Below are 12,009 nucleotides of genomic sequence, written 5' to 3'. Positions count from 1 at the left end.
TGTTTGACTAAAACCTGTGGCAAATCCCATTACATGAAATCCAAAACATGGTGTTACTTTCTGGTTGTCAAGCTGTTTTTCATGTTGATTTTCTAGTCAAAGGCGTGTTCTGATATTTGCCAAATCTCCCAAATTCTGTGGGATTTTCCTGATAAACCGCTACCTCGATATAACACGACCCGATATAACACGAATTCGGATATAACGCGGTAAAGCGGCGCTCCGGGGGGGCGGGGCTGAACACTCCAGTGGATCAAAGCAAGTTCAATATAACGCGGTAAGATTTTTTGGCTCCCAAGGACAGCGTTCTATCGGGGTAGAGGTGTATTATCAGGTGTTTCCGTGGCCTCCAGGCAGCAATAAAAACATTAGTAAGTTGCAACATTATTGTAACATCACTTTTTCATGGCTTCACCTTGGTGCATTTTGAGATCAATTTTTCCGGCCGGACAGATTCCAAAAGATGACAGCCCAAAGCAGAGAGCTTGCAAAGTGCCTCTTATGGTTACAAGGTTTACTTTCATCTCCTATATCCATACAAGCCATCCATGTAGTGAAAAATTGCACCAGTGTAACTTGAGTTGGTGTTTAAACTGATACAGTTACACTGGTGCAAAAGGCTCTTGGGACACTTATTTTGATGTAAAAGTGGCTTATATCAATCTAGCTGAAACTGTTCTTAATTGACTTAAACTAATCCAAAGTAAGCTGCTCTTATACTAAAATAAGAGTGTCCATCCAGCCTTTTGCACCGGTTAAAATGTACTACTTCAATTTCACACCTTAAATTATGCTGATGCTACTTTTTCATGTAGACAAACCAAAAAATGAAATGAGTAGCATAAAAAAACCCACCAATGTCACACACCATCCTGAGGGCCTCATAGTGGGGCATTGCGCAAACATCATCATAGTTTGAATATCGTTTCTTCAGTCCTTTGCTTTCTCTAATTACCTGGAACTGAGAAGTTTGCTTGTATTTTTGGTAAGTGCATTGTGTTGCATGATGATCTCTACTGGACAATTAAGATGGGAAGCAGTGATCCCCGAGAGCTTAGTTCTTTCTTCAAGCTCAAAGACACTTCCGCTGATTTAGGAAGAGATTGGGACACTCCTGACTGAAGGTCTAAATTTCCCAGGTAGATATTGATAGCTAGAAACATTAAGATTTGGAGGAGGGTAGACATGGTTTGTTATCAAACGACAAAGGCAAACACTTGGATCCTCTTGCATCTTGTTGATTGAATTCTGGATTCTGCACAGGTCTTTTCACCTTTTGCAAGTCTCAAAATACATTGTTTTCTTAACATTTGAGTTTGTAACGTAGATCAGGCTTCCAATGAGGTAAGTCATCTAGATTAGTGGCTCTCAACCTTTCCAGATTACTGTACCCTTTTCAGGAGTCTGATTTGTCTTTTGTATCCCCAAGTTTCATCTCACTTAAAAACTACTTGCTTACGAAACCAGACATAAAAATTCAAAAGTTTCACAGCACACTATTACTGAAAAATTGCTTACTTTCTCATTTTACCATATAATTATAAAATAAATCAATTGGAATATAAATATTGTACTTGCATTTCAGTGTATAGTATATAGAGCAGTATAAACAAGTCATAGTCAAAATGAAATTTTAGTTTGTACTGACTTCGCTAGTGCTTGTTACGTAGCCTGTTGTAAAACTAGGCAAATATCTTGATGAATTGATGTACCCCCTAGAAGACCTCTGCGTACCTGCAGTGGTACGTGTACCACTGGTTGAGACCCATTGATCTAGGTGACAGCTAAACTTCATCGTGAAGTTGTCCAGTGGAAGGTTGAAACACATGATTAATTTAATCCTGACCAAAGTTTTCTGGTGACAGCAGGTACTGATATTTGAAAACCAGCAGCTGCACACGTGCAGTAGTAATTTGAGGGCTTTCGTGAGCATGACATTATAAGTAATCATGTGGTCCTCTTCATATTACACTCAAAAGGGGCTGAGATTCACCTTAGTTCAGAGGATCTGCCCAAGGCCTGTGCATCATATATGCCCAGCAGTGGGCTAGCCCTTTGCACTGGGGGGTGCTTTTCATCCTTCATGAATATTAATGTTCTACTGCCATTCATTAAAATAATTAATCTTTAGGATGCACTTATTAATTAATTGTGCTATTTGTTTGTCGTAGGATATACATTGTGTACTTTCTCCATGGTAATAGGCTGTATGCTTTAATCTTTTTTTTCCAATATACTGTCCATTACCATCCATGCACGTGCAAACAAACAGTTGCCTTAAGGGGTTGCTTGTTGCAGTTTGATGCAACTCAAAACCACCCCTTGAAATATCACAGCATGGATAGGGGAATGATGTGTTTCTATTTTCCCCCACTTGTGAATGCCACATCTCACTACTCACCTCCCTTAAAACGTTTTTAGTTGCTTTCCTGCTTTCTGTTTTAATTTTTCCTTTGAGGGAAAGAAAATTAAATTTGGAAAGATCATCTGCGATACCTCTGCAATGAGGAAACACTTAAGTAAATCAGTTTGATATCTCTCAGACTCAAGACATGGAATTTCAAAACATATAGGGCCTTTTGAATGTGCGTAACTTTGCATATGCACTCAGTTCTTGAGCACTGTCACTTGTGCATGCCCATTTGAGGTTCTACACGGCAATACTCACTTGCATATGCAAAACTATTTTGCATACATTCTGTTATACACTTTATGATATGAAAGTGATTGTCCATACTATTTTTGTTTGAGTTTGCTGGTAAGGGGCAGGGAGAAGGGGAAATGTCATATATTTTTTTTAAAATATCATCATTTTTCAATTTTTTTTTTTATTATTATTTTTTTTTTAAATGGCCATCCAGCTCTACTTGTCAGGTTCAGGTCCATTTTGACAGTGTGCCTCATGCTGCAAGTAGAAGCTGTTACTATGGTCTGATTAAGCCAGTTTGATTTGTGGTTGGGGGAATTAACTTTTAAAAAAACAAATAAAAACCCCGTACTACCAACAGCAAATTACTTCCTAAATCTTTCCTTTTTAGCTAGGTTAAAAGAAATAGGCATTCTGGATATTTCCAATGTGGCACACATTTATAAAGGGATGGTTAATAGGTAAATCCTAATATTAGGATATAGTGTGTATATGTGCTGGGATTGAGGCAGTTTAAGGCTTACCCCATTGGTGGTGGCGGGTCTCTCAGAAATACATTGCATAGTGAGTAGATCAGTTTATATTTTCTCTTGTTATGGAGAAATTAGCCATTAACAGCCTTCCTAAATTCTCCAGCAAAGTAACTCCAATCCATTTTACTATTTTTCTAAGTTGCAATAATGTTCCAGCATGTGTAATTGTATTTACATCAACTGTATGTTTGTTTGGGCAGTTTAAGAGATATTAAATTTGCTTTTTATATAATGAATTGTGAGAGATTGCCTCAACCTGACACTTTCTTTAATTTTTCCCCTCCGTTATAGCCGTAACTCTACGCGAAGACAGTGCAAGAAGGTCGGCGAGGCGAGCCAGGCGAGTCTCAGCATGTCTATCCGATTATTCACTGGCTAGTGACAGTGGCGTGTTTGAAGCTTTAAGCAAAAGGTCAGGTGTATAAATGCGCAATAAATTGGAAATGTCCTTTTTCTGCCACATAAAGTCTGCAAAAATAGTTTGTAAATTTCTAAAATAGGTATATTTTTTTCTTATCTGATACATGATAATGCCCAATATTTAATAATGTAAGAATATTAGGTTAAAATGCTTTAGAAAGAATGGAGGCTGGCTACATGCCATTCCACTGTCATTTTCACAGGTGCTCGTATGTCACTTCCACCTCTGTATCACTCCTGCCAACCTATAAGATTTTTTCCCCCCTTTTACTTGTAAAATGCTGCTTTTTCCTCTTGCTGAAGTATTTTGGCTGTCTCATCCTGTCCTAATACCTTTCTGATTTCAGCGTTTATCATTGTGTATTTTATTTATATTTTATCAACATGAAAACAATATTTTACGAAATACTATTTACAATTCTGGAAACAGAAGGGTAACAAAAATGATTAAAGGGAAGGAATAATTGACTTATGTGGAAAATTGTAAAACTAAAATGTGTAGCTTGGCCAAATGATGATTAAGGGAAGGATGTATAACAATATACAAGTGTGTAAATACTGTAAAACAGTAATCAAGGAAAGAATATCTTGGAAAAAAAGCATTTTAAAAGTGACATCTCTTGGACTGTGGAATAGTTTTTCCAGAGAAGCTGTAGAAGGCCCATTCCTTACATCATTTAACACTGGTCTAGTGTAACCACTGTAGAACATATAGCTGAATGTCCTGTAGTGGCAGGAGCCTAGCTATGGGTACGTCTACATTGCAATAATACACCTGTGGCTGGCCTGTGTCAGCTGACCTGGGCTTGGGCTGCAGAGCTATAAAACTGCAGTGTATATGTTTGAGTTCAGGCTGGATCCCAGGATTTGGAACCTTTCCCCCTCACGGGGTCCAAGGACCTGGGCTGGAGCTTTTATGGTCCCACAGCCTGAACCCTGCTAGCCTGAGTCAGCTGACGTGGGCCAGCTGCGGGTGTTTGACTGAAATTTAGACATACCCTAGATTACCTAATGAGCTTTTCCCATGTTTTCTGATTTGCAGTGTTTCAGGTCACAAAACAAGTCACGAAGCTTCTATCCATTTTTTTGCATGTTAAATGGATATATCCATTCTATTCATTTAAAAAAAAAAAACCTCTAAATCAGCGTTTAGGTTACAGTTGGCTTTTTTTCCCCATGTAGGAATGAGGATGTTGAAGACCCTGTTTACAGTGATGTTGTTGCTAGTAGTGAAGAACCACAAATACATGTTGGATTCCTGTAAGTAATGATACTTGGGTTCTTCAGTAGATACTGTCCACCAGGATTCTCCTTCTAGGGTCTTATCTATTAAGCTTTGAACACTGAGGGCAGTGCTAGCTGGGTGTGGGCATGAAACAGGCCCTTACTGGACATCATGCGCCAACCACTGCAGTATATTAATACTACCGTCAGGCATTCCATTCAGTTCCCTCTACCTTGGTTGGCAAAGGAGCACCTGGTTTGCCGCACTTTTCCATCCTTCCATCTGTTTCCACAGTATCCTTTTCATTGTTTGGAATTCTTGTGTGAGTAAGAAGATGAGGATTTGTCTCAGTACATGAGATCATCACCTTTCTCTGGCCCCTTAGTGTCACGTAAGGCACAGTGGAAGACAGGTTTAAGGCTCCCTACCGTGTATCACCTTGCAAGCCCTGGTACTGCGGGGAGGGCTGGTCACAGCACACACTGCTGCAGGGATTTCAGGTAGCACTGCCACCTGTATGACAGCCATGGGCACCTATACAGGCCACCAAGGCTGTGTTATGCCAGGGGCCTCTCAGTCCCCAGAGCAGTCCTCCATCTAGGCCACGAGTTCTGCTCTGTGCCTCTAAGAGGTGCAGCACAGAATCTCAGCTAATAGGTTTAACTTGTTTGTTCAGTTTCCAAGAAAAAGTTACCTCTTATTTATACAGCGCATGAATTAGCGAAAGAATGTAGACCATGGCAAACTGCAACTGATGTTCAGAGGTGTTTATCAATATAGTTACACTGGTACAACTCTTAGGCTAGGTCTACACTGGGAGGGAGGGGTGTCGACCTATTCGCGTAGCTGAAGTTGGCATATCTTAGATCGATTTACCTGGCCGTGAGGATGGCGGCGAGTCAACCGCTGCCGCTCCCCCGTCGACTCTGCTTCCACCTCTCGCCGCGGTGGAGTTCCGGAGTCAACGGCAGAGCGATCGGGGATCGATTTTATCAGGTCTATGCTAGACGCGATAAATCGATCCCCGATAGATCGATCACTACCCGCCAATCTGGCGGGTTGTGTAGATGTACCGTTAGTGTGGATGCAGTTAAATCAGTGTAAAGGTGCCTTACCCCTGTATTAGCTTATTCCCCTTCCCATATGAAAATCACTCTAGTGGCATAACTCATCTTCATGCTGATACAGTCTCATCTACATTAAGGTGGTTGTACTGCTATAACTATAGCCATATAATGAAAGCAATACAACTTTTGTGGCTAGATTAGCCCCAGTTGTAGCTGAGGGTTGGCAGCGTGGGAGCAGGGATGAGATTTTTTTTTTTTTATTTAATAGTACTTGATTCTTATATTGTTGGTTCTGATAGATTCTTTAGTGTAGTGTAATAATATTGTGTTTCTCTTACCAGAATGTGATACCCAGAATCACATTGGCTATCAACAGAGTTTTAACTGACTTCATTCAACCACACGTGCATAAAAGATTTATCTTATTCTAAACAGAGCTGTTTTTCTTCCTTGTAACATTTTTATTCTTCCATCCAAATTTGGCAAGCTAATCACTGAGTTCTGCTAACTTACTCAGGCAATTTATTTTTCCAGGCATGATGGTGGAAGTGAATGTCTCCTAGTCCATGTGTTAGAGTTGAAGAACTTTACTGGTCCTGTTGTGAAAGAAGGCTGCAAAATGTAAGCTCAAATATCACCAAAGGTCTGATTATTACAGATTGTTACTTATTTTGTTCCCCAAGCATACATGTATAATAAATCTGGCTAGATGCTGTTTGTATAAAATAGTATAATATTTGGGGAAGAATGAAAATTTGTACGTTTTGATAGCCATCTAGTTTGGGGCGTGAGGGGTAGGGGGTTGTATTAATATTCAGGGACATTAACAAGTGACCATTAAGGAGGAAATAGTTGTCTTAAAGGCCCAATCATGGCAACCTTTACTCGCATAAGTAATGATTTATGACCCTTAGGTAATTGTAATAATCCAGCTGTAAAGCCCAGGAGCACTGTGTACTTCTGTAGGTTTTGCAGCTATAAAGACCATTTGGGATAGAATCCATAAAGATAATCTAATTTAAACAAAGAAATTATCTGACAGAGTTTCAGAATGAGGAATTATAGTCTCTCTACATCTGTTTTATAGCATGACAGTTCATCACTTCCATTCCTTTGCCACAATATAGAGAACATATCCCTACATTTATAATTAGGTGTATTTACAATATTTCTTACCCAATGATACAGAAATTATATTTCTGTATTTAAACATCAGATGAAATTTAGCTGACAATATATCTCTAAATTAATGAGAAACAATAGGGGCCATGAAAATTCTGTTGTCTGGTTTTATTTCTGACCAAAGAACTTGCCTGAAAACTTTGGAAAGTTGATGTACTGTAGAATTGTTGAGTGTTGTAAAGTAAATCATTCCAATGGGATTCTTGATATAACATAAAGCCTCTTGATCATAAAGCTTGTTCCTTCTCCTCTTTCCCCTCTCCCCAAAGCTACAGCTAAAAATAATTTCAAAATAAGTTGGGTCACTATCCTAATGTTAGTCTGCTGCCGTATATAGAATACAAAGGTTTGGTTTTCTTGGGGATGGTAAGGAGAAGGTGATCATCTTGTATTGTGCAATGCATGCTCCTGTGTAATAAAAGAGATTTTGATAGTCTCTGAAGAGAGCCATGTGTAGTGACAGTCATCCAGAAAGGTAGTGACTATTAATTTGGGCTTGGCGTTTCATCGGTGAAAGAAGCAAGTAAGGGATTGTCAATCGTAAGGCACCCTCCATGACTTTTTTTTTTTTCTTCCCTCCTGCCAAACTTTTCAGGCAAAACTCCGAGGTGTGGGGCAGTGACAGGACACAATAACAGTAGCTATATTGTAACGTCTCGGGGTTAATCAGTAGTGTTGGAAAGTGGAAGAACTGCTCAACTTCGTGTTTCTTTCACTTAACGAATGCAAGACTAAACTCCCTTAATGCAAGTGTGTGTCGTGAATGTAGAAATTACATTTATTTTTATTGTTCAGTTTGATTTTTAGAAACTTAAAAAATAATTTGAACCTAGCTTTCTTTATTTCAGTTGTGCTGTTTTTTGCTTGTTTTGCTGTTCCCAGACATGTTCGAGTTTACTTACCTCCACTGGAGTCAGGCACACCAACCACTTACTGCTCTAGAGCTTTGGAATTCCAAACTCCATTAATATTTAATGAAGTTTTCCGAATCCCTGTGCATTCAAGTGCATTGAAATTAAAATCGCTGCAGCTGTATATTTGTTCAGTTGACCACCAGCAGCAAGAAGAACTTTTGGTAAGTGGTCTATTTTTCCTGAAAAATAGTATGGTATTGTTAATAAAAGTAACTTCCATATCAGCAAAGGACACCAAAAGTACTTATTTTTTTTCTTAAGCATAAGAGAAGTGTAGCTGGAATTTGAAGGGAGTGATATGGAGCATCTCTTTGGATTAGTCATAATCAGGGCTATTTTTCTGTGTAGATAACAAGAATAACTGATATAATTGTTTGTTTGAGGTTTGTCTTATAAACAAGAAGTACAGGCAGTCCTCAGACTTAGGACACAATTGGTTCCTGAAAATTGTGGCTTAAGTCTAAATGTCATAACTCGGAACCGCAGTCCACTCCATTGCGGGACCCAGCGTCGTAAAGTCTAAACCAGTTGTCATAAATCGAATCAGGATGTCAATTCAGAAGCATCGTAAGTGCTGTTCATCGTAACTCAAACATCGTAAAGTCAAGGACTGCCTGTAATTAAATATAATTTAAGGATGGAATTTTCAAAAGCCATTTTCAAAGTCAGTGGGCTTGTGCTCTTCGTTCACTTAAGAATTTTTGAAAATCCCCCTTTAAATGTTTAAAAGAAATTAGCTAAAAGGAATTCTCCGGTCTTGGAGAATGCCAACATTTTAAATATTACTTGCTGTATATTTGTGGTGTTACAGGCAGTCCTCGACTTTACGAACGGCACTTACAATGCTTCTGAATTGACACCCTGATTCGACTTACGACAATACTTTACGACGCTCGGTCCTGCAATGGAGTGGATTGCGGTTCCGAGTTACAGTATTTAGACTTACAATGCAATTTTCAGGAACCAATTGTGTCACAAGTCCGAGGACTGCCTGTATTTCATCACTTTTTTAATGCAGAGCCTTACTAAAATGAATAGAGTGCTGGTGCCACTTATTCCTGAGAGATTTGGTAGGTTAAGAATACTAATAATATATTATTACTTAGAAAATTGTGTTGGAAAAGGTAAAAGAATTATATAGTTGCTGCTGCCACCAAAGATTGACAAAAGAACAGTTCAAAGTGTTGTATACAAACCATCCTTTCTTAGTGGCCTGAAAATGGATATTCTTACATACTCTTTCAGTTGTGAAATTGTCCTTCATACTCATAGTGGTGACCTCCTGTGTTGTCATTCCAAAAACTGTTCAAAGAAGATCACAGCCTTCTTTCTCCATGCCTTTGATCCATGTATCATGTTCATCTTTCTCTGCCACCATTGATGCCTGCGTTCTGTTCCCCTGTGAGTGATTTTTCCCACAGAAAAAATTCAAAGCTCAATTCAGCCTTGATTAAACAAGAGAACATAAGAATGGCCGTACTGGGTCAGACCAAAGGTCCATCTAGCCCAGTATCCTGTCTACCGACAGTGGCCAATGCCAGGTGCCCCAGAGGGAGTGAACCTAACAGGTAATGATCAAGTGATCTCTCTCCTGCCGTCCATCACCACCCTCTGACAAACAGAGGCTGGGGCACCATTCCTTACCCATCCTAGCTAATAGCCATTAATGGACTTAACCTCCATGAATTTATCCAGTTCTCTTTAAACCATGTTATAGTCCTAGCCTTCACAACCTCCTCAGGCAAGGAGTTCCACAAGTTGACTGGGCGCTATGTGAAGAACTTCCTTTTATTTGTTAAACCTGCTGCCCATTAATTTCATTTGGTGACCCCTAGTTCTTATATTATGGGAACAAGTATATCTTTTTTGAGATGAGGAGACCACATCTGTATGGAGTATTCAAGATGTGTGTGTACATGGATTTATATATGGGCAATAAGATATTCTCCGTCTTATTCTAGATCCCCTTTTTAATGATTCCTAACATCCTGTTCACTTTTTTGACTGCCGCTGCACATTGCATGGACATCTTCAGAGAACTATCCACGATGACTCCAAGATCTTTTTCCTGATTAGTTGTAGCTAAATTAGCCCCCATTGTATTGTATGTATAGTGGGGGTTATTTTTCCCAAAGTGCATTACTTTACATTTATCCACATTAAATGTCATTTGCCATTTTGTTGCCCAACCACTTAGTTTTGTGAGATCTTTTTGAAGTTCTTCACAGTCTGCTTTGGTCTTAACTATCTTGAGCAGTTTAGGATCATCTGCAAACTTTGCCACCTCACTTTTTACCCTTTCTCCAGATCATTTATGAATAAGTTGAATAGGCTTGGTCCTAGGACTGACTCTTAGGGAACACCACTAGTTACCCCTCTCCATTCTGAAAATTTACCATTTATTCCTACCCTTTGTTCCCTGTCTTTTAACCAGTTCTCAATCCATGAAAGGATCTTCCCTCTTATCCCATGGAGAGAGAAACTAAGAAATGTTGTTCTTCGAGTGATTGCTCATGTGTATTCCACAGTAGGTGTGCGTGCTCGCCACATGCACCGGTGTCGGAAGTTTTTCCCCTAGCAGTACCCGTAGGGGAGTGCCCCTAGCAACCCCTAGAGTGGCGCCTCCATGGCGCGGTATAAGGGGCGCTGCATACTCCCCCCACCCTCAGTTCCTTCTTGCCGCCAGTGAAGGTGCTTCGGAACTGCTCTGCTCCAGCTTTGCTGTAGCTTGTCCCCAGAACTCTTGTTTGTTCAGTGTATGTGACCTGTAGTTAGTACTCAATTAGTTTTAGTTTAGTTTAGCTAGTGCACCCGGACCAGGGCATGCCCTGCACCCGGATTTTAAGTTGTGCGACACTTGTAGGCGCCTGATGCCAGTGAATGATCTGCACGCGGACTGTTTACGGTGTTTGGGTGAAACTCATCTCAGCAATCGCTGTAAGATTTGCAAGTCATTTAAGCCTCGGACCGAGAGAGAGAGAGACTTTAGGCTTTAGGTCGGTGCGCGGCGACCTCCCCGGTGCCATCTACTAGTCGGCATCGCTCCCCATCCATGGGGCACGTCAAGAACTGAGGGTGGGGGGAGCGCGCAGCTAGGGGCACTCCCCTACGGGTACAGCTAGGGGAAAAACTTCCAACACTGGTGCACGTGGCACGCACGCACACCTATTGTAGAATAGACATGAGCAACACATCTCAAAGAACACCAGTTACGGAAAAGGTAACTGTCTTTTCTCCCAAGTAGCCCTAGACTTCACGGATATAGGAAAGAAGTAAAGGTATGAAAGTTACTGTATAGCTTCTATCTTGCAGTCCTTGTTTGACTCAACTAAACTTTCTCTGACTGTCAGAGCTTTCTCCTGGAGGAATGTTTGTGTCTTTAAAAAAACAAATACAAACCTCTGTAATAGGACTCTTCACCTTTGATGTTTAGTGTCAGTATCTGCAAAAGATGTTTTTCTCTAGTATTGAGCCAAAATAAACATCAGCTGTGGAACAAGGCAGTCCTTTTTTTGATGATGCAACAAATATACCAAATGAATAGTGTCTTCCTTTGTGGTATGCAATATTGACATAAAATTGTTATATCCTCCATAATTTATTTCCCAATATTTTTTATTTTGTTCATTTCAAAGTCATTTGTCCCTTGTCCTCTGTCCATCTGTTTAAACAGAGCCCCGGGGAACTTTTGGCATGGAAACACAATAAAATAAATACTTTACATGTTTTCTAATTAATTCTTTTTTAAAATCTGCTTAAAGTTAAATTAAAATTTCTGAACACATTTACTAACTTACTGTATTGTTAGAGACACTTCTTCAGCCAACCTGTATTGTGAGAGATCTAAGCCATACTTTTTACATAACTCGTTTCAATGAAAGAGACCCCTGCTGGTAGGCTCATAGCATAGAAATGTAAAGTCCCATTGCTAGCTAGATAAAGGCATACGTTGTAGATGGGTGAATTAGGCTAAATACACTTCATCCCTCTTCGTTGCCCCCTTGAATTTTGGGACATCTAA

At 39.8% G+C, this 12,009-nt stretch overlaps 1 protein-coding gene across 11 annotated transcripts in view; it reads left to right on the top strand.

Annotated features, from left to right (window-relative positions):
* The window catches only part of WWC3 (WWC family member 3), a 145,880-nt gene that overhangs the window by 117,892 nt on the left and 15,979 nt on the right, over positions 1 to 12,009 (top strand). For 8 of the 11 annotated variants that reach the window (XM_005309313.4, XM_008167177.4, XM_065580686.1 and 5 more), the window contains 4 exons: positions 3,472 to 3,592; positions 4,783 to 4,860; positions 6,427 to 6,513; positions 7,957 to 8,149. In XM_005309313.4, the coding sequence (XP_005309370.2) occupies positions 3,472 to 3,592; positions 4,783 to 4,860; positions 6,427 to 6,513; positions 7,957 to 8,149 (479 nt within the window). The remainder of the gene's footprint in view (positions 1 to 3,471; positions 3,593 to 4,782; positions 4,861 to 6,426; positions 6,514 to 7,956; positions 8,150 to 12,009) is intronic. The other 3 variants (XM_065580681.1, XM_005309312.3, XM_065580682.1) reach the window with 1 other exon arrangement.

The sequence above is a fragment of the Chrysemys picta genome, chromosome 1, assembly GCF_011386835.1.
Source record: "Chrysemys picta bellii isolate R12L10 chromosome 1, ASM1138683v2, whole genome shotgun sequence".
NCBI lineage: Eukaryota > Metazoa > Chordata > Testudines > Emydidae > Chrysemys > Chrysemys picta.
The sequence above is the reverse complement of the archived record's forward strand: the minus strand, read 5'-3'. Positions and strand labels throughout refer to the sequence as shown.